Source organism: Rosa chinensis, chromosome 1 (genome assembly GCF_002994745.2).
Source record: "Rosa chinensis cultivar Old Blush chromosome 1, RchiOBHm-V2, whole genome shotgun sequence".
Taxonomy (NCBI): domain Eukaryota; kingdom Viridiplantae; phylum Streptophyta; class Magnoliopsida; order Rosales; family Rosaceae; genus Rosa; species Rosa chinensis.
Genome location: NC_037088.1, coordinates 52,418,958 through 52,444,254, shown reverse-complemented (window position 1 = coordinate 52,444,254; position 25,297 = coordinate 52,418,958). Strand labels below are relative to the sequence as shown.

At 38.9% G+C, this 25,297-nt stretch overlaps 4 protein-coding genes across 6 annotated transcripts; 2 read left to right on the top strand and 2 right to left on the bottom strand.

Moving 5' to 3' along the window:
- Window positions 1–516: 516 nt before the first annotated feature.
- On the bottom strand, window positions 517–1,464 carry LOC112169519 (swi5-dependent recombination DNA repair protein 1 homolog). Its single transcript, XM_024306565.1, has one exon. It carries the CDS (start codon window positions 1,462–1,464, stop codon window positions 517–519), a length of 948 nt encoding a protein of 315 aa, XP_024162333.1.
- Window positions 1,465–1,558: 94 nt separating this feature from the next.
- LOC112169512 (fibroin heavy chain-like) lies at window positions 1,559–2,152 on the top strand. The gene has a single exon (XM_024306552.1). It carries the CDS (start codon window positions 1,559–1,561, stop codon window positions 2,150–2,152), a length of 594 nt encoding a protein of 197 aa, XP_024162320.1.
- A 2,223-nt stretch (window positions 2,153–4,375) lies between these two features.
- LOC112196124 lies at window positions 4,376–7,018 on the bottom strand. Of its 3 annotated transcripts, none has more exons than XM_024336447.2 (5): window positions 6,607–7,018; window positions 6,258–6,518; window positions 5,599–5,758; window positions 5,273–5,468; window positions 4,376–4,624 (listed from the first exon to the last, which is right to left on the bottom strand). In XM_024336447.2, the coding sequence occupies exons 1-4, from the start codon at window positions 6,838–6,840 to the stop codon at window positions 5,290–5,292; spliced, it is 834 nt and encodes a 277-aa protein (XP_024192215.1). In that variant the 5' UTR covers window positions 6,841–7,018; the 3' UTR covers window positions 4,376–4,624; window positions 5,273–5,289. The 3 variants fall into 3 exon arrangements, with proteins under 3 accessions (XP_024192215.1, XP_024192207.1, XP_024192199.1); XM_024336439.2 differs by lacking the exon at window positions 4,376–4,624 and adding an exon at window positions 5,034–5,171 and having other exon boundaries at window positions 6,607–7,017; XM_024336431.2 differs by lacking the exon at window positions 4,376–4,624 and having other exon boundaries at window positions 5,036–5,468; window positions 6,607–7,014.
- Window positions 7,019–19,190: 12,172 nt separating this feature from the next.
- LOC112182098 (AAA-ATPase At2g46620) lies at window positions 19,191–21,358 on the top strand. Its single transcript, XM_024320534.2, is given in 2 exon segments — window positions 19,191–20,729; window positions 20,732–21,358. Coding segments are annotated over 2 exon segments (1,476 nt in total). The 5' UTR covers window positions 19,191–19,436; the 3' UTR covers window positions 20,915–21,358.
- The last annotated feature ends 3,939 nt before the right edge of the window (window positions 21,359–25,297 follow it).

Genomic DNA, 25,297 nt, shown 5'->3' with positions numbered 1-25,297 from the left:
GCCCCTATCTCCCCGTCTCTGCTGAAACCAATTACGCCACCGTGATGCTCAAAAACCACAGCAAGGAACCAAAATGAGTGTATTTTTGAAGCTGTTATTCATTGTTCAAGTTTCCGACTTTAGATTTTCTATGCTCAGAAACATTGCATTATAGTAATGATGAAATGCCCAGATGGTGTTGGATGAAATGTGTAATGAGTTTCTGAATCAAATTTAGGCTGCAATAGTATTAATAAGAAAAGATACAAGTTCCCTTTGTGGTATTAATAAGATACAAGATACAAGGCGATCAACAATCTTCAGTCACATCCAACTAGGAGTGGAAGCTGAAGATTCAGAACCCTATATGCCCCCTTTTTCCAACACTTACATATATCACTCATATTTTATTCTCTCATCACAAATTATATAGTAGCCTAATAAATCCAAAAACATGAAAGTAATTAATTAAAACCATTTAACAGTTATCCTTTGATCAATTCTCAGTTGTGTGTTGTTGTGCTTTTTGTCTCTCACTTAACTGTGTCGGCCATTGACATGGTTCTTGACATCGAATCCATCCCCATTGGGCTTCCTAGTGAGAGCAAGGTGCACGCCTGGGTCATGGTGAGTGCAGGAACTGTTGTACACAATGGAGTTGTTGATACCTTGAACATTGCTGTTTGTGAATGAACTCAGAGGCAGCAGTGATGAGCTCCCTGCCTTAATTCCTTTGTGGTGACTTTTGTCCTTCATTTTTGGCTTGCCTTCCTCGCCACTGCTGCTGCTGCTGTAGCTTTTATCAGATTCATGACTCCCAACTGTCTGTGCCGACTTACCATTGTGGCCTTTCTTGAAAAGATAATGAGAATGCTCCCCACGTTGCTCATGATGTTTATTAGGGGATTGAATGAGTTCCATATAAGCCCCTTTGTTATCACCTGCAAGAGTTATAACCCTCATGCCTGGAGCCTCCTCAGAATCAGATGATAACTTCTTCTTGGTGATTTTCTCTTCCTTCTTTGCATGGTGGGCATGATTTCCAGGCCTTTGGGACTCACGAGTAGAGTCATGATCCTGCTTTGAGACTCCAGTACTGAACCAGGAAGTCGGCTTTTGATCAATGGTCTTTTGGACCAGCACCGTCTTCTGCTCAGTCTCTAATGGAATCCTTTGATCAGTTTGATCTACAGTGCTGGACCTTAACTGAGATGGTGGCAGTTTGAGAGGAGAGGGTGGCGGGACAGTAGGTTTGGGCCTGCTAGGCGACTGAGGTGGGGAATTATTCACAGGCTTAAGGGTTCTGGTAGGTGGAATGTAACTGGGACTAGGCTCCCGAGCAGTACTGGGTAATGAAATGGTTGTGCTTCTGGGTTTAGGTGGAGAATAAGTTTGTCGTGGCACTGAAATTGTAGCAGCTGAGGGTTTTGGTGGAGAAGTCTGTGGTGGTGGTACTGCTCTGGAGGTAGCTGGATAGTCAGACATTGAAGTAGTGACCCTGCTTCTAGGAGATGGCACCCCTGATGTAGAGAATGGGGCTACCTTTCTAGGAGATGATGGTACTGATGAAGCGGATGTGATGACAATTGCAGTTGCAGGAGGGGATGCTGCTGAGGGAGCAGAACTAACGCCGCGAGCTGGGGACGATGGAACAGATGCAGTAGAACTCGTCACAGCCAGAGGTAGTGGTGGTGCTGGAGCAGCAGCAACCGGTGGGGGTGCCGCAACAGATGGCCGTGGAGTTGGAGCTAGGGCTGTTAGTGGCCGTGGAGTTGGAGTTGGGGCTGCTGGTGCGAGCGGAGTTGGAGCTCGGACCACTGGTGGCGGTGGAGTTGGAGTTGGGGCTACTGTTGCTGGCGGAGTTGGAGCTCGGACTGCTGCTGGTGCTGGCGGAGTTGGAGCTCGGACTGCTGCTGGTGCTGGCAGAGTTGGAGCTCGGACCGCTGCTGGTGGTGGAGTGGGTTCAGCAGGAGGAGGAGGAGCTAGCGGCCTCAATGTAGGTCGAACCACAGGTTCAGGGGCAGGGGTTGGTACCGGGGCGGGTGCTGGGGCTGCTGCAGGAGCCGGGGCTGGTGCAGGAGCTGGGGTTGGTGCCGGGGCTGGCCGCACCATGGAGCTTAGTCGAAACCAAGGACGAGTAGGTTGTGATGCCATAATTAATCACAAGGAATAGTTCGAGGTGGAGAGTCTATCCTAGAATCAATGAAGAAACCTAGGAATTGAACACAATGAGAAATGGTTCGTGTGTGCTATTATTTATAGGATCAGAAGTCTGGGCACAGCAACTTAAGTTTGAGATAAAAAAAAAATTGAGGGGATGAACTAATTACGGAGAAAAACATGCAAAGCACGCTAAGAGGGGAAAGTGAAGAGAGAAATAAGAAAGGCATCAGATGTTGGCAAAGCACCTAATTTTCTGGTCTTTTGTGAAGGGAAAAAAGCACCCTGAATTCATGATGCAAGATTGGTATCCAGTAGAGTAAATTAGAAGAGTTATGATGGAGTGACCTCCCCTTGTTTGTTATTGGGGATTCTCTGCACCATAAACAATCTTCAACAATGACATCTCCATGCAGGCATGAACTTTTTACATTTTAGAAAACCCATTGCCTCATTACTTTTGAATTTGTTTTCTTTAGGATTTGACTGCTAATTGACAACATTTTATTATACCATTGATTTCTGATGTGTTCTCTCTGATATTAGGGATTTCAGTCCACCCCAGTCTGGGAAGAATAACTTTTGGTCTGTGTTGTGAATACACTGTGGCAGTTCAATTCTTGCAAGTTTAATACCCATTTCTGTAGCACTCTGTGAGTATTCGTGTAGTTATGTTTCTATTAGAACAGTTTGAGATGAACATCAAAAACCCTTTTCGAGAAAAAGTAGAATTCATAGATGATTCACATTCTGTAGATTTGTAAATATTTTGCGGTAGTTGGTGTCACCTCATATTGTCATATTCATTTACTTCATGCTGCAAATTTTTCTAATGCAAGAATTAGAATTAATTCTTCGAATTTTAACTGTGCTAATGGCTGCTAGCTCTCTCAGGAAGGACATGTCACGTTGCTTGATTGTTAGTATTGCTTTCAACGTAGAATGGGCTGGCTAGCAATATCAGTGTGCTTCTTTCGTTAGTTTATGAATGATGGCTGACAGTAAAAGACCATTGTTATTCTTAACGATCACAAAAACTAGCTATCTATTTAGGGGTCACTGTAATATGATTCTTGAAATCTTCTGAGGATTTTGGTACCGCTAATGTCTGTGCATGTCTTCCTCTTGACTTTGCTTGCTGCGGCTTGAGATGCTGCTACCACTTTCACTTTTGCCTGTCTTCATGTCCTTTAAGATTCATCTAGTTTGATCAAGAGCCTTATTGTATCAATGTATGGGAGGGGAGGGTCATTTTCGTTAATTTGTTTCAGCAGTGGAGTGCAGGGCAGCTGAAAGGAAAAGACAGATCTGTAGGACGTAAACATAAATCAATGTCCAAAATGCTGAACGATTCCCAGTGACCCATTTGAGTAGATTTGAGAAAGTTGAAGAAAGTTAACAAGTGGGTCATTAGAATATCTATCTTTTTTACTTTTTTTTTTTTTTTTGAAAGGTTACTTTCTTCTTTTCTCGTTAGTTTGTGGAGGGTTGAGTTGAGATAGTTTCGGTACTTTTTAGATAGTTTTTTTCATGTCTAGTGTTGAATGAAACTTCATGAAGCAAAGCACCTATGCAAGCTTACTGACCAGACCACCAGAGCTTGATGTATCTAGAATTCTGGTTCCTGACCCTGGTCAAGGCCTCGGATTTGCACCGGGGTCTACTAAGTCCGGGGGATAAGAGTGAGGATTGAAGTCCCCTTAGCTCCACGGACAAGGGTTCCGGATAACCATCTCACGACTGCTTAGCTTATATTTCTGCAACCCAAGAAAATGGCTCCTTACGGAACCAAACCTATAGAAGCAAGGTTATGAAGCGGGCTATATTATGCCTTAGCAAGGTCAAAACTTCGGCTCTGTGTGCATCTTTGATTCAAATTCTGATCACATTGTCATGGGAATTGAAGATCACGTAATTCAGGTCGAGGACCCATATTCAGAACATTCACAATCTTCCAATAAGTTTCCGAACAAAGCATTTTAGAAAGGGTGCCACTATTACCACCCTACAGTCTACTTTATTTGCCCTACAAAACAAATATCAATCAAATATTCCAATTTTAACCTTCTAATTAAGAAAAATAAAATAAATAAAAGAATGAAAAATTGCAATAACCACCGGCACCTCTGCCAAGCTCCTTCAATCCTCTATAAAAAGTCAATTAATACCTCACAATTCAACTCCTCGTCAACTTATCGAAGTTGAAAAGAGTCATAGACAAGAGAACACTAGGTAGTGAGATTTTAAGAAAACCGTCCTTATTAGCTAAAATTAATCAGATTGTTGGTTAATCACATTGCTCTCAAGTATTTTAAAAAGTAAATTAGAGGTGTACTAAGTATGGGAGGTCCAAATTGACCTCCAATTTCTTCATCCAACACGCACAAATGTTCTTCTTCTTTTTTTGTCCTTTTTACCTCAGGAATATATTCTTCCCCCACTGTTCTTACGCAAACTTTCGATGATAACCATGCGCTGCTCACTCCTAGTGTAGAGAAAAAGATGCAATTATGTTGAGAGATATTATATATCAGTATGACTAAGAAGAGCATTAGATAATCAGATTATAAGGTACTATTATCATGACTCATGCTACGATTGTGAAAGAGCATTGTCTCGTGCGATTCTCTTCATTAGGAAAAGATCTTGTGAGATTCAGCTTATAAACGGAGGCAGTGCAGTGAACTGTGAACATCAGAGCAGAAAGTGCAGATTCACACAATACATTACACAGTTGCAAGGCAAAGAGCAACATTTCAGGTGCTTCTAAAGTTCTAATGGTGGTAATCGTTGATGGTTTGGAACGAGCTGACATAAGATTTATTGTTGTAGAAGAGGAAAAATTGCACTAAATTAGTAATCAATAATTACCCCTGCTGTCAAGCATAGATGGATATATTAGGCTTAAGTAAAAAGATTAGTATGTATTTCATGGTACTGTACAGCATACAGTGAAATGCCTTTTTAACATATACAAAAAACGTTAACTGGAGCAGATACAGCATCCAATGCTTCAAAGAAACTCTTTACACCTACATCAAACACGAAAAGAACATCTCTGGTACAAGGCTATGAAGATTTGAAGTTGCAGATGGTACTTAAACTCGAATACACCAAATGCAAAGTGACTAACCTTCAATAGTCTGCAATTCAAGGCCATTTAGTGAATTCAAACACTTTCCAAACTATGTCAAGTCCAGTAGGTATCTGCCATATGAAAAGCAGAACGTTTATCGCGTTGATTGCAATGTGAAGGCTTCTAGCCGTCTCATTCCCCTTTTGCATTGCAGGTACAAGTGCAGCAGCTGCTGCCCATAGCACCGTGATGCCTGTCAACAAGAAAAAACATCAAGTAAATTCAATCGAGCCTTTTTCAACTCGGGTTTGGCACACATTATTCATAGTTTCTTGGTATGTTATTTTGCTCTAGTTTTTGCATACACAAAACCCATGTTTTACCTGCTCCTGCAAATAAATGGGGACCCGGAAATAGCTTTCCAGTCCTAAACCATGTGTTAACTCCTCCACCAATCGCCTCAAAAACTCCAAAAGCGAGCAGTATTGATCCTGCATTGAAGTGTCTATCCCGGTAATTCCCTTTCACCAACTCCTTCCTTTCCTGATGTGCAAAATTTCAATATATCAGACCCTCCCATCAAGTATAAAATTTCTATAAAACAAATCACTAAATAAAGCAGAGACACATACATTTTTGTGTCGCAGCCATAAGCAAGTACAACCCAATATTAACTACTGTGGCCAACACTTTCATCCCATTAATTTCAGGGTTTTACATTTGATCAACACTTCTATCACAGCTGATTATGATGTTTACATCGGCTTGATCCACTAAACGATGCTTATTACCAATGAAATTATCTTCCACTTACTCTAAATTTTTTTGGTATGATCGTATAAGTAACATTTATACCGCTAAAAAGGGTTACTACTTACTGGCGTTTGGCATGTACCAACACATTATTTTCAGCTAGTAATACGTTGGCAATGCAATGGTAGACCAACTCTGTATCGTGGTACTGGTAAGTTAATACATTAAGGAGACCTTCCTTCCAAGCATATAGAACAATTAGGAATACATGGATACAAAATCAGCCTACCTCACTGAGTTGCTTAATTTGAAGAGCAACAGGAGATGGTGGTGCTTCAACTGGTGTCCCATCTGGTGTGACAGGGGTAGGCTTCTCTTGCTTCTTGAGCTCACTAATCTCATTCTGGATTGTCCTGACCCGCCTCCATTGCCAGCCCAAATACCCGGCCCACAATGTGTAAACGAACAACCCGCCCATCACAATTGGGTGTATCAGAGCAAACGTCCTTCCCTCCAAAATCCCAAACTCCCCACCAACAGCAAATGCATCCTGCATTAAACTTAAAAGTAAGCAAAAACAAAAATTCACAAAATATGGAACCAGAATGGCAAGAGTGAAATGACGGAAATGCACTTGCCTTGGGGTCCAAGAAAAATGGCAATGCGAGAGCTGTGAGGGGAAGAGAAGCTGACTTGAGGCTGTGGAGGGTGGTTGTGATGACTAGTTTCTGTGGGGAAGTAGTTGAGTCCTGCTTTGGAATATTGGGTTTTGATGATGAGGGTTGTACTTGTAATTTTGAGATGCAATAGTTGGTTTTGTGGGGAAGGAGAACAGGAAGCTTGAGGAAGCTGAGCGTGGCCGCCATGCTCATTCTGTGTCAGAGCTTGTGTTTGAGCAGAGAGAGAGGCACAGAGGGTTCGAGAGTTGTGGAGAAGATAAGAGGTGAGATTAGGAGATGGTAATGTGTCCATTTGGCTCGCTGTGCTTTGGTTTTCATGTAAAATGGGTCCCTTCTGTAATTGACGTCTCTTTCCCTTTATTGAAGGACTGAGTTTGATCCACGACCTCAGGAAGGACGATGGCCATTAATGCCATGGGATCGATGTGGACTTTGTTGGGCAAATGGCACCACTCACAGTCATTTGCAGTAACTACTCCCAAGTCCCAAAACTTCTTGACTTTTCGGACAAAGTAAAGATTTGCAACTCATGCTTTTTGTCTGTGTCACAACTCACAAACGTAAAAGTCTTTTTTTTTTTTTTTAATAAACGTAAAAGTCTTTTTATTCAAATGAATGTGCATTACATACGTTAAGAGTCTGAAATTCTTAAAGTAATAATTTAACCATTGTTTAAGTCACATTTAGCCTAACCAAGAGTCAATTTTTAATAAATATAATTTTTATTTTGAGTAGAATAAGCATGAAAAATATAAAAAAATGTTGACCTCCATAAACAATAATTATGATGAGAACAATAAAAGGAGCTTTTAAACGGTGCATATGGTACTCCGCCTTGTAGTGGAAAAAAAAGAAAGAAACTTTGTTGTTGATTCACTAACAGCTTTCACTACTTCCTTGAATTTGAGGTTGGTCTTCAATGTTCCCACGTTTTTTGCTTGATGTTGGAGGTAGCTAGACACTGTTTTGGTTTGGTTCCCATTTCTCAACAGAAATAAATCAACAAAATTTTATGACTACATCATCATAATTGTTTTTTTTTTTTTCTTTTGGACGTGATCATAATTGAGTGATTCATTATTTTTTTGGATTCCCTCAAAATAAAAGAATTAGTTGGCTATGAATTTATGTAAATTGACTGGCATTTAGGGCTAGAAAAACCCCAGCAGCCCAAGAGCTTGTTGGGTTACAAAAACAGAACATCCAAACTCCAAAAGCAACCCAATTTTTTTTTTTTTTATATATAAAAAAAAAAAAATCTTTAACCTACCTCAACCTTACATATGTCCGTAAAATTCAAACTCAACCCCAACTTAAGGTGCAACAGATTCTTAAGTGTGGACTCCAGATCGAAAGAATCGTGCCTAAAGGGTAGAATAAACTCGTCAATATATTGCAACGGCAATAGGAGTAAGAAGAATGTGTTTCGTCTCCTGGAGGAAAGAGGTTGAGAGAAAGATATAAGACCAGAGTGATAGTAAAGTAAGAGTTATCACTCTAACTTGCAGCAAGTTCAATTAGGACATCTATTATACGTAATTACGATCATTTTTAGCAGTAATTGCTCTTAATTGGTTTATCATATCAAGATTTCAATGGAATATACCCGGTAAGCTTTGTTTATGCCATAAAAAATATAAATTTATATTTAGGACCACGTATAATTTGGAATGCCACAATATTTGTACAACAACAAAGGAGTTTCATTTCCGGCCGGAAAGAAACAAGATGGTTTTGTACATGACTTGAAGCAAGAGACATAACCAGATCTCTAAGTCCTCAAACCACACATCTGTGGTGTCCTATAAATAATATAGCCAAAGCTCATAATCCTCATATGAATCTATCATATGACTTATGAGCCCCTTTCTGAGGTTCAAATGCCATGACAGGCCATTACAACTCGATCAATCTCTACCCATCAAAATCCCTATGTTCCTCATTCTACACACGTAACTGTACTCTACAGTTGTAACTGAATAGAAAGTTAGCAACCTAGCTAGCTTAGCTCAATTGAAAAGAATTGAATTGTTTAATTCTTGTTTCTCTTTTGTTGTTTTGGACCTAACATCTAATTGTTAGATAGATATTATTAGGTGAAACGTGTTGTAGGATTCTAAAATGGGACGAACCCTTTCTTTTCAGATTTCAGGTTGAGACTTGCTCTCTATATTGTATATTTTTGAATATCTAATGTCACATATATAATTCTTCACTGAGAAGTTTTTAATACACACTCCTTACTCAATATACCTACTATTTAATTTTTCAGTCTAATATTTTACTAAATACACAACCCAAATTACCTAAAATATCTTTAACCATAAAAACCATGAAATACACTATTATTTAACTATATTAAGGGTACTATTTAATTTGATTAGTGTATATATATATATATATATATATAATTTTTTTTTTTTTTTGAGCCAAAGGTACTTTCATTCAAAGGGATAAATCATCCCAAATGTTTACATTCATCTTTAAGTAGTTCCAGAATGAAATCTGGAGGTTGTGTTATCCAAACCGAGGCATGATTCGCTTCATAGGCTGAGTTTGCTAGACAGTGAGCAACTCGATTACAAACTCTAGGAGTGTGTTGCACTACAACATCAATTCTTTGCTGGAGGACCTGTCGAATATCATCTAGAATGGCTTCATCAAGAACTTGAGTATATATATTGCTTATCCACAATACTCGAGATAGCTTCCAAACAATCTGTTTCCACAACAACATTACTGATCTGCAGTGTTGTCACCCACTTCAGTCCTTCTTTTATCGCATAGATCGAGTTCCACTTGTTTCGCAGCAGCCACATTTGGTATAGGGGTTGCAAAGGCAGCTCTAAAGTTTCCTGCCTCGTCTCGCAACACACCTCCCACACTCCCATGCAGACTGTTAGGAAGAAAACTACCATCCACATTTAGCTTCCATTGCCCGGCAACAGCCGGTGTCCAAGTCTTCTTCTGCTTTGGGTGACTGAGTTTGTCAGCTTTTTGTGCCTTAGTAAAGTCTTCTAACCAAGCGAATGAGTTGAGGACTAAAGCAGCTGCAGGTTGCTGAACATTGTTCCATAGCATATTATTCTTGTTCTGCCATAAGGCCCACAAAATCATTAACAGTTTAGCAAAACACTCCTTCTTGAGATGCAATGCTTGTTCAATCATCCACTCCTTAAACTTAATAGTAGGCAACAGGCTTCTTCCCAAGTTGAAAGGAGGCGCATTTAGTATAGCAGTAGCAGTAGGGCATTGGCAGAAAATATGGGAAGTATCTTCATAAATATGGGAACATAACAGACAATGGAGTTCACCTTCATATCCCTTTGCGCGAAGTTTGGCCCTTGTGGGAAGAAGGTTTGAACAGGCTCTCCACCCACAGATTTGAACCTTGCCCAGCACCTTTGCATTCCAAATTCTTTTCCATAATTCTTGATACGGATCGCCAAGAGAAGTAGAGGCTAGAACATGCTCTAGTACCTTGGTTCTTGCAATCCAGTAAGTTGTATATATATTAACATATTAGTGTTTTATAATTGACCATATTAATTATTTGTGTTAGTTATTGGGAAATCCATAAAGATTCATTATTGTTCCCTTCAAATAGATGCTTAGAAATAAGTTTTGTATTATTTGAGTTCTCATCCACCAAACACCATATTGATCAAGTATAAACTTGTGAATCGAACATTCAACAAAAACTGTATCAGTAGTTTCTCCACAATGGCGGAACTACGAAATTGTAATTGGATGGTCAAACAAATTAACAATTACAAAGTTTTATACATGTGATGTTTTATATTAGATAATAAATTGACTAATCATAACTTTTAGAAAGAAAAAAAAAACTAAAAGTGGGTGTAAACCGATTTGTTTTAAAAACATTTAATGCCATTGATTTTGAAATTCTAAATTATATGGTTTCTCACCCCATTTAATTACAATTTATTTAAGGAAAATTTAAATTAGATGGTTTCTAACTTTATTCTTGTTTTAAATGAGGATGCATGCATAGAAATTTATTGTGTTTATAATTATAGAATCATATAAGGAAGATATGATTATTATTATTTTTCTTCTAATACATAGATGTATATTTTGGTCATTTAATCTATCTATAAAATCTAATTAGGGATGTGTATTTAAAAATTTTCTTCTTCGCTTGATTGAAAAAAAAAAAAAAAAAAAAGATACATTTAAGGGGTTTTGACCATTTACCCTAATTCTAGGGACTTCTTTCCCCCTTACAGCATTGACTTTTTTTTTTTCCCACCTACCCATAAAGACTAATAAGGTATTCCCTAATACCCAATTAAGTTTTTTATTTATTTTTGAAACTATTTTTCCCTCACCCCTTTGTTACATAGAGAGAGAGAGAGAGAATGGAAGAGAGAGAAGCCATTGGAGACTTCACCGGAGTCCGGTCACCAGCCACGAGAATCTGGTCACCGATCGCCGGCTACCGGACTTCTCTGAAAACCTTGCCGGAGGTCCCCAAAGAGGTCGTTGAAGATCTCATAGGTCGCTGGAGAGGTTTATTCCCCCCCCCCCCAATAAAAACTTGTTATAGAGGTTTATTGCCTCCAATAAAATATTTTATTGGGGGAAAGGGGAACTAATCCCCCTAAAATTAGACAAATAAAACTTTAACTGAGGAAGAAGATGAGGAGATTACATCAATTCAAAATCTTTTACTGGGGGCAATAAATGTTTATTGGGGGGCAACATATGTTTTATTACGAGATGATAAAACTTTTTTTCTTTTTTTCTTTTCTTCTAGGCCTTTTGCCCACAGTTTACCAAATAAATTTTTTTTTGATTTAGGCACCTAGAAAATGCTCTGGGCACCCACGGCTTCTCCCTTCTCTTCTTCCTTTTTCGTCGGTTGCAAACCTGAACTGTAAGAGACAAAACGCATTGGGGGAGCTCGACGGTTCCGTTTGACTGAGGAAGAAGATGAGGAGATTACATCAATTCAAAATCTTTTATTGGGGGTAATAAATGTTTATTGGGGGGCAACATATGTTTTATTACGAGATGATAAAACTTTTTTTCTTTCCTTCTAGGCCTTCTACCCACAGTTTACCAAATAATATTTTTTTTTATTTAGGCACCTAGAAAATGCTCTGGGCACCCACATCTTCTCCCTTCTCTTCTTCCTTTTTCGTCGATTGCAGACCTGAACTGTAAGAGACGGAATGCGTTGGGGGAGCTCAACGGTTCCGTTTGATTTCCAGATGGGGGGAGCTCAAAAAACACACCGGAATTGCTGTCAGAGTTTATTTCCTGGCTGTCTGCGTCGAAGTCGAAGTCGAAGTCAGGAACTGAAATCGGATTTTGGAGGAGCTAGAATTGGTGAGAGAGAGGCCCGGCGCCGGAATTGTTGTCGGACCAATTTGAGCATGGTGTCCTCTTTGAAAAGGTCTTTCTTGATCAGAATCTGAGTTCAAGAACCAGAGAGACAGAGCATACAGAGCTCCGATGGGGACGATGGACTTGAGATAGAGGTCCCTTGACATGGATACACAACGCGATTCTGGCGGCGCTGATGTGCAATAGTTTCTAGCGTGAGTCTCTCTGAGAGAGAGAAAAAGAGGCAGTGACATATAATTCATTAATTAGGTTGAAGGCAGAATAGTTATTTATTTCTCTTTAAATTGAGTTAGTGAGAATAAAAATTTATTGGTGGGGTAAGTGAGATAATTTTGGCTCATTTTGGTGTTTTAAATCAATGACCCTTTAAAACCAAAAACAACTCAAAATGACGACAACTCCATGCTATCTCCATAAGCACATATAAGAAAAGATGCCGAGTTCATAGTGATTCTTTTTTTCATGTTGTGTCCTTATTAACTAACTAGATTATTAATTAGCTTGAATTAGTCGGTCTTTCTAGAGCAAGTTTGTGAAAGATATACTTTGAAAAATCCACGATTACGTAGCAGCTATAGTCTAACTTTGCTGACTATATCTCCATTTTTAATCTGATAATTTCCACAAATCATAACTTTGTGATCAAAGGGTTGTTGATCATGTCTTCCTCGGGAGATTGAAATTTAATGTTGATGGTCGGTACTTGGCTTATGGGATCGGAGATATTGAGCAGGTGGGATCGATGACGAAGGGGATTTTGTCGTGACAAAAGCATCTCCAACTTAATTAGCGAGTGTCTCTTTATCTAAATATTTTGAAATTTTCGTAAATTATATTTAATATATAAAAGCTGATACAAAATCAGTTAATTATTGAATTGTAACTTTGTAGATATCTATCATCATGATTCTACTCATACCTAAATTTTGATCGGGATGTGAGCAGTTGGGAAATCTGACTATGATGATGATATAAAGCAACGATAAACTATTATCATCATTTTTGTCATGTGCTACTAGGTAAAATAGTATTGCATTATCTCCTCCAAGACAAGAGGAACAAGACAGGCAAAACTGCAAGGGCATGGTTTTCATGATTAAGAATTAAATACATATGTGTTGAAATTATAATTCTAACATTAATTGTAAAAATCATGGGTTCGATTATCACTGACATATGTAAGGGTAAGGTGGGCTAAGGGTTTTTTTTTTTAAAAAAAAAATTACATACGTGTTTGAAGTAGCAATATATGCATAACGTGTGAGAACACACACATGATTACATTTTTTTTTTTTTGAGAGAATTGTCAACTCATTGCATTGATCAGCGAAATTACACATAATGACCCATCCCTGTGAGACTGTCAAAAGAGCCACTAGCTAAGTAATTCAACTTTTTTAAAGATCATGAAGCTCAGCCAAAATCTACCCTAAAATGTCCTAGAAAATCAAAACACCAAGACATTCCGAGTATTTTTTGTGACAAATCTCGGAGAGAACCTACGAATTCATTCCCCATAGGAGAATAAATTCTTACATAAAAATAATTAAAAGTAAAAAAATTCAACCAAGCAGCCCAACTGTCCCATATACCAAGCAGAAGCCCAAAAGAATGGGAAACCCTAGCACTAGGCCCAGAAGGGTTCCAAGCCCAACTGGACTTGCTAAGGCCACCCAAACTCATGGGCACCCAAATCAAGTACGGAAGCACACCAGACCGCCTCTAGTCGATGACGTCGGACGGGGAGGTCATCCGCCGCTAGTCTTCGCCTCTCCCAGCAGCAGCCAACCCCGCTCCAGCACGGATCAGCGCTGCATCTGTTAGCCCAGCCTAGCAAGCCTCCTTGTACGGCGACCAGTCATCAGCCACCGTCACCGCCCAACCAGCTGGCACAAAACAAAATCTCGAGGAGGTAGACCTCCCCCCCCGGTGCTCCACTTCGCGACCCGACTAGCCAAACCTTCCCAAACATCCTAGGTCAAGAAAGACCCGAAACCATTGCTGCTGCCGTGAAAAGCCACCCGAGACAGAAGCTCTTCATTGCCCCCAATTTTGAGAATCCGACGACGGGGAACCCCACCATCCTCAATCCCCCAACGACTAGACGAGAAGGAAACCCCATCTCCTCTAACCCAATTTACAGAACCGCCGTCAGGAGGCCACGACCTCCACCTACCTCTCAGAGAGAGTAACCTAGACATTCTAATGTACACATGATTACATTATGAAACTTTATCAAAGTTATTGATATCTTTTATTTTATTTTATTTTTTAATTTAAGATTTATGAAATATGATCTCCACACTCATTTTATTCATATAAGTCAATTAGACTCATTCTTGAAGTAAATAAAGTTTTGCTATTCACATTAAACTGCCCTATATTATGTTCCACCATATTAAGCTAAATTATATTAAAATTTCATTTATATCCTCATGTATTAAAATATAGAATTATACAAATCTCATAAACTTTTTGAATAAAATTGTCAATAATAGTTTTCAATAAGGATATAAATGTAATTATTATTGGGAAAATGAATCATTTGGAGGAATGGATGATTCACTTTCCCCCATATTTTTCCTTCTTAAAGGAAAGTTGTTCATTTCCTTGTGGAAATTCAGAATCCAACTCGGATTCAAATTTGCTCACCACCACTCAATATAAAACTGCAATGTGTTATAAAATATCATGATGTTTTATTAAAAAAATATATTTTAAGTATGAAATTAATTCTACATGAAGTGGCAAGTTTTAATAGGATGGTGATATCACCACAAAATAAAAATTGTGAGCAAATTTGAATCCTTCTTTGAAGTTGAAGGAGATGCCCTCTCAGTTATCAACGCTTTGCAGGAAAGCTCAGAGGATTATAGTGCTGAGGGTCATTTAATTGACGAAGTTAAGTTTTTATTTCAGTCTTTTACCAGTTGTAGTAGCCATTTTGTCAAACGAGAAGGCAACAAGGTTGCTCATCGTTTGGCAAAGGAGGCGTTGAAAATTAGTCAACCGTTTCTTTGTCTGGAGTCGGGGCCTAGTTGGCTTCATCAGTGTGTCAGTATAGATTTCCAGTGCGAAGTCTAAAATGGTCAATTAGTTGTAACAACTACTAGTTGGTTGTTGCACGGTTGTTCCATCATTTCATGTATGCAGTTCATTATTATCAATGAAGTTTGATTTGATCAAAAAAAAAAAAAATTTGAATCCTTCTTTGTGCATACCAAACATAGAAAATAATAAATTTCCTTTCCCAAGTTCTCAATTCCACGAACCAAACGATGGCCTAGTACCATATATAGCGGACTCTTAAGACTGGTCAAGCTACCATTTATTAAGTCCATCAATAATGATTCTCACGACGGCGAAATAAAGTTGCATTGGGATATTACCTCCAAGTAATCAAATTTAACGAATAAAGTGAAACAATAACAATTCAAATTAGAAAACTCAAGTCCCATCTACAATAGTAAGAGCACCATTGCTTGACGGAGATGTCACATAATTCTTACTTAAGGCAAGAAGCCAATTAATCATGATTCCCCGCCACTCCTCCGACAAACATCAAAGCCAACCGTGGTTACAAGAAATAGCCTCATGGCATATGTGTTTATTCATCGATCTTAAATAATTTTCTTTTTTGTTACGAGGATCTTGAGAGATGAAAAATTTAAACTCCAAGCCTTATCTATCATATGTAGACGTAAAGATCGATGCAGTTGCCTAACTAGTGATTTGCCACTATCTTTCCACAAACATTTTGGGAGAATACTACTCTTTCATCTCATTCAAACAAACTAAACATCTAGTTAGGTTAGTTGCCATCGGAAGTTGCTAGACATGTGGTTGAACCACGCGTCTCCGACACAAAATCGTTGTCTGTATTAGCACCAACAATTGAAAACAAAAGAGACCCAAAACCCAAGTCATGACCAAAAGAAACCTTAGAAAAAATTGAAACAAAGAACTGGTCCAAAAAAACATCCAAAGTAAAAGGAAAAGGAAAAACATAAACACACGAAGTTGACATTACATGGCATATGTCTTTCTACACATTCGAATATAGTCGAATGCCGTAGGCATGAAGAAGTTTTTGGAATTTGGGGAAAAAGTGTTGGCTTTAATATTTATATGAACAAGTCTCCATCGATATGGATATCTCAAGCCGGAAGGAATTGAAAGATAAAGCCAAACCAAATTAACAATCCAATCTCCGCCCCCGCGTCTAACCCGCGTCTAATAAGTTAAAGATGACCAACACTAAACACTTAATTAGTCAAGCCTTCCCTAAAAGCAAATGATTAAAGTATCATAATCAAAATAGCTTTCATTTGGTTCCCTTATTTTTACGAGACTTTTTCATATTTCAAGATCAATTATGGTGTCATATTTGCACGGTTGTTTAGAGTAGGCCTCAACTTTCGGGGACTTTATGTTTTGCATATTGTTCTCCAACTATAGGAATCATTCTTTCTTTTTGGTCACTCAGATCATACTTGCAAATCTATAGAAATCATTTAGTCAGGCAAGTTGTTAAAAAAATTAAACACATCACTCATTGACATGTTAATTTACTTACTTAGAATAGAGAAAAACATGAACATTACTTAATTAAAGAGGAATTGATTTCTAAACCCAATCCCCCTCCCCTTTGGGTTATGAAATCCGAGTTGTTAAAAAATAAATTCATGATTTTGAGGTGAGATCAACTTCCATTCCAATTCCCTCTTTTATGTTAGTAAGGTCTTTGGAAAATATGCATGATTTTTAATTGATTCTCTTATTCCAATACTCATTCCATATAAGTAAACTGTGTTAATAATATTTTGAATAAACTCTGCAAAACATGAATACGTTTAATATAATTTAGCTGCGACCGTATGTTCGTGGAGTACCTACCATGATAGTTTCGAACTAGAAAGTCTTGATAATGAAGTGAACGTACATAGCAGGATAAGAGTCAAATCCTGAATCGTGTTATTGGCCGGTTTGACTACCATATATAAGTTAATTAGCCAAATCAAAAGCTTAACCTAGTCAAACCTAGAGAACAATTTAGTCCAGTTGTTATTGTTAAATTCGTAACTTTTTTCTACATGAACGTTTCAACCCCGTGTTTTCTCTGCCTCCTGAGTATACCCAAAAGAAAAGAAAAAATCTTCATGTTTGATTTCATCAACTTTTCATGGCTCTTTCCAGACTAGTCCATCGAGTTCGGGGCCAGAAAAATCCAGACAAAATCACATATATACCTATATATATATAATATCAATATTGTTTAACCAACTTTGATTAATTACGAAAAATCAAACACTGATATTATACATCATCAAACACATCGGGTAAGGGCAAACATATGATTGGCTTTTTGGAACAGTTTCAAGTGCTCACGCTTTGTTTAATTATCTTAAAACGTTTCGATAGATAACATGTATTTCATGATATGATTATATATATGAAAAGTGTGTAGATTTTAAAAGAGGCTTGGTTGATTTGTTTGAGATTTTGAATTGAAATATGAAATTGGACTACGTAGACGTAAGAGTTTCAAAATTATTGGATTTGTTTTTGTTCTTGAGGAATACTATAACGTCTAGGGCAATATCAAAACTCGTGCAGGGCCAACTGGGAAGGAAGCTATCGATCTGGTAAACCTAGGGCAATAGGCTTTTCAGTAGTTTGGGTATATAATATTATGTTTTCTGTTTGGTTGTTGGTAAGTCACAGACTCGATCGCTTTAACTATTGGTATTAGATGATGGGGTTTTTTTGGATAATATAAGGAGAATATACGACTATACGAAGGACCATACATATGGCATCAACTAGAGCAAGTAAAACTATGGTAAATAAGGAAAATACAACCGCAACATCACCGGTTAGGACTTGATTCTAAATCATCAAATTTTAAAGTGGAAGCGGCTTTTGCTGAACAGTATAATGCAACCAAATTTTTTTCAGCTCCGGTTGATAATTGAGATTGGCTAGAGAGTCTACCATAAAGTTTACTTCGCGATATGCAAGTTTAAAGCGTGAATGAATACCTTCTTCTTGTGGAAGTTGCCAACTTGTCTTTCAAATTTGTTAGTCTAAATTTCAAATTAATGTTCAATAGGGTGCCAAGTGGAGAGTAAGATTTTTGACAACCCCCTCCCAAAAAAGAAAGAGAGATTGACATTTGCTAGTGTTATTTTTATTCTACTACAACTACACATAAAATAACTCATACATGTTTGTAATAACCAATCCTTCCGTCTATATATATGAGAAGTGGTGACAATGCCTTCCGTTTATATTCATTATTAAAACATATCGTTATTGTCCCTTCTTGAACACCTATAAACTAACACATTCTAACTTCTTTTTAATTTCTAATAAAAGACCAGTTCTCACCACTACTTATTAGAAGGCAATGCCTCTTACTCAAGACTAGAGTCAAAATTATCCGAGTTCTTGCTACGCGTTGTCACCCAAAACATTAAATTAACTCACCAAATTCGTACGGTATCTTATCCTATCATCTCATGATGCCACCTTTAATTTAGTGTCAATTAGAGCATAAAAATGCATTAATTTTTGCAAAATGCGGCCGGCTCGGAGAAGCATATTAGTTACTAGGATAAGCAAGAACAAGAATGTGAGCACACGGAAAAAAAAAAAAAAAAAAAAGACCATTCCAACTTTCCAACCAGAATTTATTATATTACCATACAAACCTTTTATCTTTTTAAGGAATAGTATCACAAAATCAACGGTAACTGGTCATTCTGGTGCACCAAACACTGTACAGTGATCACAAATCAGATCCCAGCATCAAATTCTCTCATATTACTCTCAGTTGGATAATTTGAATAATTTGTGGGTTGAGAAAAAAGAGAGAAAAAAAAAAAGAGAAAGGTACTAAATAAGATTATTTCCATATTGGCACTACTACTACATGGTAGATTGAGCCACACCCACATATTTTATTTATGAGAAAGTCTTAAGATAGAACCAAAAACACAAAGAAGTCTACCTAATAGAGAAAGCCTCTCATAGAAAATACATCATTGCTCTGCTGGATAGCAGCCAGAAATGACACAGAAAATAGAAAAATTAAAATTAAAAACTAAAAACTAAAAAGGATAAAATTTCATAAAACACAGCCTTTAGTTTAGCCTTTACTTTAGGTCCTCTCCGGCTCTCCCTCCTCCTAATTAGTTTGCTTATAAACCTCTCTCACTTTCCCCACTCCATTTTGACCCATCAAAACTTGGTCTCTCATTTCAACTCAACCTCTTCCTCTTCCTCCTTCATTCTGCAATTTGTAACACCCACTATGGTTCAGACCCATCATCAGAATTCCCTCAACCACCATTACCCACTTTGATATTTCCCAATTGGGTGCTTCTCTCTTCTCTCCCTCAAAGTCCTCAGAAATGATTCTTTCCAACCCATTCTTTCTGCTAGTGTTGGCGGTCTGTATATTCGTGGCGGTTCGTGTGCTTCTGTACAAAACAGGGTTGGTTTATATTGTGAAGAAATGGTGGCGGGCGGTGGAGGACTGCTTCCATGTCTACCAGTCGTTCAAAGTCCCGGAATTCAACGAAAGTATGCAGGAGAATCAGCTCTACTGCAAGGTCACTGTTTATCTCAACTCATTGACCTCCATTGAGGACTCCGATTTCACCAATCTCGTCACCGGAAAAAAGCCCAACGAGATCGTGCTCCAGCTCGACCCCAACCAGACCATCGAAGACGACTTTCTCGGGGCCAAGGTCACGTGGCAAAGCGAAGCGAGCAAGGGTGGTTCCAATAATTGCCGGAATTTGGTGTTGAAGGTTCGGAAAGCCGATAAGCGGCGGATTCTGCGGCCGTATTTGCAGCACATCCACGTCGTCGCCGACGAGCTGGACCAGCGGAAGCGAGATTTGCGGCTGTACATGAACGTGGACGACTCCGCCACGGCCGGCGACGACTTCCGCAACGCGCGGTGGAGGGCCGTGCCGTTCACGCACCCATCTACGCTGGAGACGATTGCCATGGAAGCCGACCTCAAATCCAAGATCAAGTCCGATTTGGAGTCGTTTCTCAAAGCCAAGCAGTACTACAACCGACTCGGCCGCGTCTGGAAGCGAAGCTTCTTGCTTTACGGCCCCTCCGGCACCGGGAAATCCAGCTTCGTCGCCGCCATGGCCAATTTCCTCGGCTACGACGTCTACGATCTCGACCTCTCTAGGGTTAGAGACGACTCGGAGTTGAAGATGCTTCTTTTACAGACCACGAGCAAGTCGGTGATCCTCATCGAGGACCTGGATCGGTTCTTCGCCGAGAAATCGACGGCCGTCAGCTTCTCCGGCATATCGAACTTCATGGACGGCTTGCTCAACTCGTGCTGCGCCGAAGAGAGAGTCATGGTGTTCACGATGAACTCGAAGGACCAGGTCGACCCGAATTTCCTCCGACCGGGTCGGATCGACGTCCACATCCATTTTCCGTTGTGTGATTTCACGGCGTTTCGGAACCTAGCGACGAGCTATTTGGGGGTGAAGGAGCACAAGCTGTTCCCCCAGGTGGAGGAGATTTTCCAATCCGGGTCGAGTTTGAGCCCGGCCGAGATCGGCGAGCTCATGATCGCGAACCGGAACTCGCCGAGCCGGGCGATCAAGTCGGTCATCACGGCGTTGCAAACCGACGGTGATGGGAGGGGGCGGGGAAGATCGGACGGCCGCCGAGGTGGTTCGAAAGCGGGTCGAGAAAGTCCGGGGGGGACGAGTCGGGCGAACCTGGAGTTGTGTTATGTGGGGAAGGTGTGAATACGGTTAGGGATTTTAGAAAGCTTTACGGGTTTTTGAGGATGAGAGGCAGCAAGAATTCTCAGTCGTTCGATGCGGGGTCGGATCGGTCGGCGGGCTGATCCGACGGCTGTGGGAATCTGAATATTTGGTGGGACCATTCAGGTGGGTGCGATCGAGGTCGACCTGTTCGATCCGGATTGGAAATGTCCTTTTGGTGGGGGGAAGAACAGAATCAAAAATATAGGTTAGAAATGCAAAAATACAGCATTTTATAATTTATTTAATACAAGCAAAAACCCAACCATTTGATATTTTGGGGGGAATTTGATATTTGTTTAGTTGGATTTGATGCTTTGTAGATAGGTGCTCAATTGTTAACAATTGGAATGTGATTCTGTCTTCTTCTTTTTTCTTTTCTTTTGCCATACCTATTTGGGCATGTAAATTACATTGTTAGGTATTTAGAAATTAGTAGGTGCAAAATAGATTATAGAGTGTACATTGTTTGGTTGTTCTTGAGGAATTTGAAGAGAAGCAAGGAACATGAAATCTGTCTTGTTTGAGGGGGTTGTTGGTTGTTAGATTGCTTGTTTAAAAAGTTCAAGATTGGATTTAGTGTCATTTCACATGATGAACTATGATAGTTTTTGGTTAACTTACCCCATTGAATCATCTTCAAATGACCAATGTAGGATTTGATGTCAATTTTTTGCTTTTTTTCAATTTCTATTTGATTTGCCATCATACAATGTCAAAATCATCTATTTATATCTGACTGTTTCAGCTGTAGAGAATTAAGATATATTGTCATAGTCGGTTAGAGCTTAAATACAATCTAAATAAAGTTATGTACAAAGCGACACTCATAAGTTGTAACCAACATGAAATAAACATATAGCGCTAATTTTTATGAAATTATAAATTGTGTAAATTTCAATATTTTAGGTGTCACTTAAAGTAAATTCCATGCTCTTTCATTCTAAGATTCAAAAGGATAGAGGTACACTTTCTAAAGTCGTCTTAAGGGCACTTGCACATGCTCAAAACATATTGTGATGGTGGCTACATGCATGTTAACATTCGAAAAACCCCACCTCGTGCTAACAAGTGTTATTCGAATTCTCTTACTTTAAACAAGCTAAAAAGTGAAACGAGTAAGTAAATTAATGCTCAATAGAGAGAAAATGAGGTAATCAAATTGACGAGCAAGTCGTAGTAAAAAAAAAAAAACAATGAGTAATTAGGCAAAATATCGATTCATAGAATTTAGAGTGAATGTTATTTCCGAAACTGGGTCTTTGGCTTGAAGTTCTGTCCAGACCAAATGAAAAAACAGGAAAGAGCAAAACTCTATTGGACCTACTGCCCGTAGCCAAAGAAAGTAACAAAAACATCAGCTTTCAGTCTGTGTCTCTGTGATGTAATCTCAGTATTTTGGTGCAAATTCAATGATATTCCCCCTCTTCTTTTTTCTATTGCCATAATTAAACCACGTCCGAGACCCACATTTTTATCAATTTCATGCGCCCAAATCATTGATGATGATGCCCACGATTTTGCTTCCTTTTCAAGTCATTTCTGTCTCTTGGCTGTGGCAGAAGAAGAAGAAGAATCTGCCAAAATTTTAGAAAGAAAACGAAATTACAGTTAGTTGACCAGTATTAGCATTGACAAGTATCTCATAGGCTGCAGTTTTTTCCTCAAATAATCGTAGCTAAAACGCGTTTGCTGGTCAATTTCTGAGATTTTCCATATCATTTGCTAAGTGATTGTGGATTTGTTGGGGATTCCAGATTTTTCTATATTGAGATTCCCCTCTTGAAAAGTTTATTTATATCTGGTTATTTTGGATTAATGCCAAACTATGGCATTGTTATTGTTTTGGGTCATTTGGAATATTCTCAAATTAACTATGGGTGCGGTTATTGTCATCCTACTATTTTCTTAGTTTTTTTTTTTGATAAAAAAAGAACTTCATTAATAATACAAACATTTGAATTATTGAAATATTATATTACATTATTACTCAAGTGCAAAATGACTAATAAATACACTAATTTTCTAAAATCTAAATATGTAAAGAAAACGAAATACATAATCAATTAATTAAATACAAAGATTACTTAGTTTTTCATTGAATAACATTGATCTTCATTTTCACCACCCAAATTTGAATTTATTAATTTTTTTTGTAATCTTTTTGTTTTCTCCTCATCGTAATTCGTGATTCAATTACAAAACTACTAGTGTTAACTTCATCATTTTTGCAATATCCTTTGTAAAACACAAAAAAAAAAAAAAAAAAAAAAAAAAACAATCTCTTCTTCATTGCTCATAGTTGTTAACTTACTAATTTTTTAACATGGATTAAAATAGATGAACATTAAAATTGAAAAAAAAATAAAAAAAATAGAAGTAAATCAAATTTTGATTTAATTAGAAAATTTTAATATATTTAGTTTGTTTATTGGTATAAACTAAATGAGAAATTTTCGTCTAAAAAAATATTCTTTAATTGGATATGTCATATAAAGATATTTCTAGAAGTTAGATAAGTAAATATAATAATTGTGTTTAAGGATATCTCTATTTGTGTTTGGTCCAAACTCTAGGTTACTTGACCTAGTGGTAATAGGATTTAATTAGAAGGATCTAGAATCCTAATCAATGTAGAATTACTTTCCTTGTATGATTGAGATTCTATGCATTGTAATCCTCTATATAAAGAGGCCCCTATTATCAATGAGAATACAGAGCGATTATCTCTCAATTTCTGATTCCCTAAAACACGTTATCAGCACGAAGCCCTAACCCTGAAATCTTAAATTCGTAGCCTTCAAATCCCAAAAACCACCGCTGCCCACCTTGAAGATCTCAACTCTAGCAGTCCAGAACCGACGGCCCCACCCACAGAACCGGCCGGCAAACCACCGAACCGGCCACCGGAAGTAGCAAAAGTCCCTCTGCCTGGTTCAAAGCCTTCCTCACCACCTTCTGCAGCCATACTCGACCACCTGCAGCAACTCCACCCCAGAAACCCGGAACCGGCCAAAATTCAACCGAACCGGCCACCGGCGTCAAGCACATCTGAACCGGCAGAAAAGAAAGAAAAAAAAAAGGAAAAGAAAGAAAAAAAAAGGAAAAGAAAGAAACCTGTGCAGCCCAAGCCCAAACTGCTGAAGCCCAAGTCCAGCCCACGTGCAGCAGGCCCCAGCGAAGCCCAAGTGAAACAGCCGAGCCGCCAAGCCGCAGAATCCTCTACCACGTCATCAGACACGCAGGCGTCCAGTCAGCTGCCACGTCATCAACCGGATCTGCCAAGTCAGCGCCGCACTGCCATGTCAACTCCGACCTGCCACGTCAGCACCCCGGCCAACGCCGGTCAACACTTTTCCAGCGACTTTCGTGCCACTTCCCGGCGACTTTTCCGACATCTACAGTAACTTTCCGGCCAACTTTTCCGGCAATTTTTAAGGTAAACTTTTCTAAAAGTTCCGGTTTTTTGAAGTTTTTCAATTTCTTCTTCTTTTCTCGGGGACTTCCAACATCCCTTCTTCTACCCCCCTTTCTTCTTTATAGGGGAGACCAAAAGCCGAACTGTGGGGGTTCGTGCTCACTCCAAGCTTGGAGCTTGTAGGGTCCTCCAAACTTAAAGTTTGTTGAGAAGAAAACGATCGACCACATACATTGTTATTTCGATCTAATCCAAAACCCCTCTTGGAATCGGATTTTCTTGGAAGCGACTACACTAAAAAAATTCCTAATTTCTTGGAAGCAACTACGCTCAGAAATTTAATAGTTTTTCGTGGTAACCTTTTCGCTCCGAAACTAACCCTAATCTTGTGTTGTTTTTCAGGATGAGTAACCTGAACAAGTTGAACTTCGTTCCACTAGAGACAACTGGCGTAGGATACCATAGGTGGGTCCGAGATGTGCGCCAACATCTTAAGGCTGATGGACTTCTGGGAGCCATCTAAGAGCCTGGTCAGAACGTGCTCTCCATTGAGCAAGCTACTGCTTTGGAAGCAAAACAAGCTAAAGCCATAATTCTCATGACAAGGCACATGAATGACGTGCTCCAAAATGAATACCTCAATGAGGAAGACCCAAGAAAGCTATGGGTAGAACTTGAGCAGCGATTTGGCAACGTTCGTGACTCCCTGCTTCCTGATTTAGAAGTGCGATGGCATAGCCTCCGCTTTTGTGATGTCAAGTCTGTGCTTGATTATAACTCGGAAGCCCTTCGTATCAAGTCTCTGATGGAGTTTTGTGGCCAAGCCATAACTGATACGATGTTGATCGAGAAGACTCTCTCTACCTTCCCCATCTCTGCACTGATGATTTCAAAGAATTATCAGATTGATGTAAATGCAGGACGTATCACAAGGTTTCATGAGCTCATTGGAGCCATGAACGTAGCTGAAAAGCACGACAATATTCTTGTGAAGAACTATAATGCGAGACCCGTGGGAACTAAGTCTATTCCGGAGTCTAACTATAGT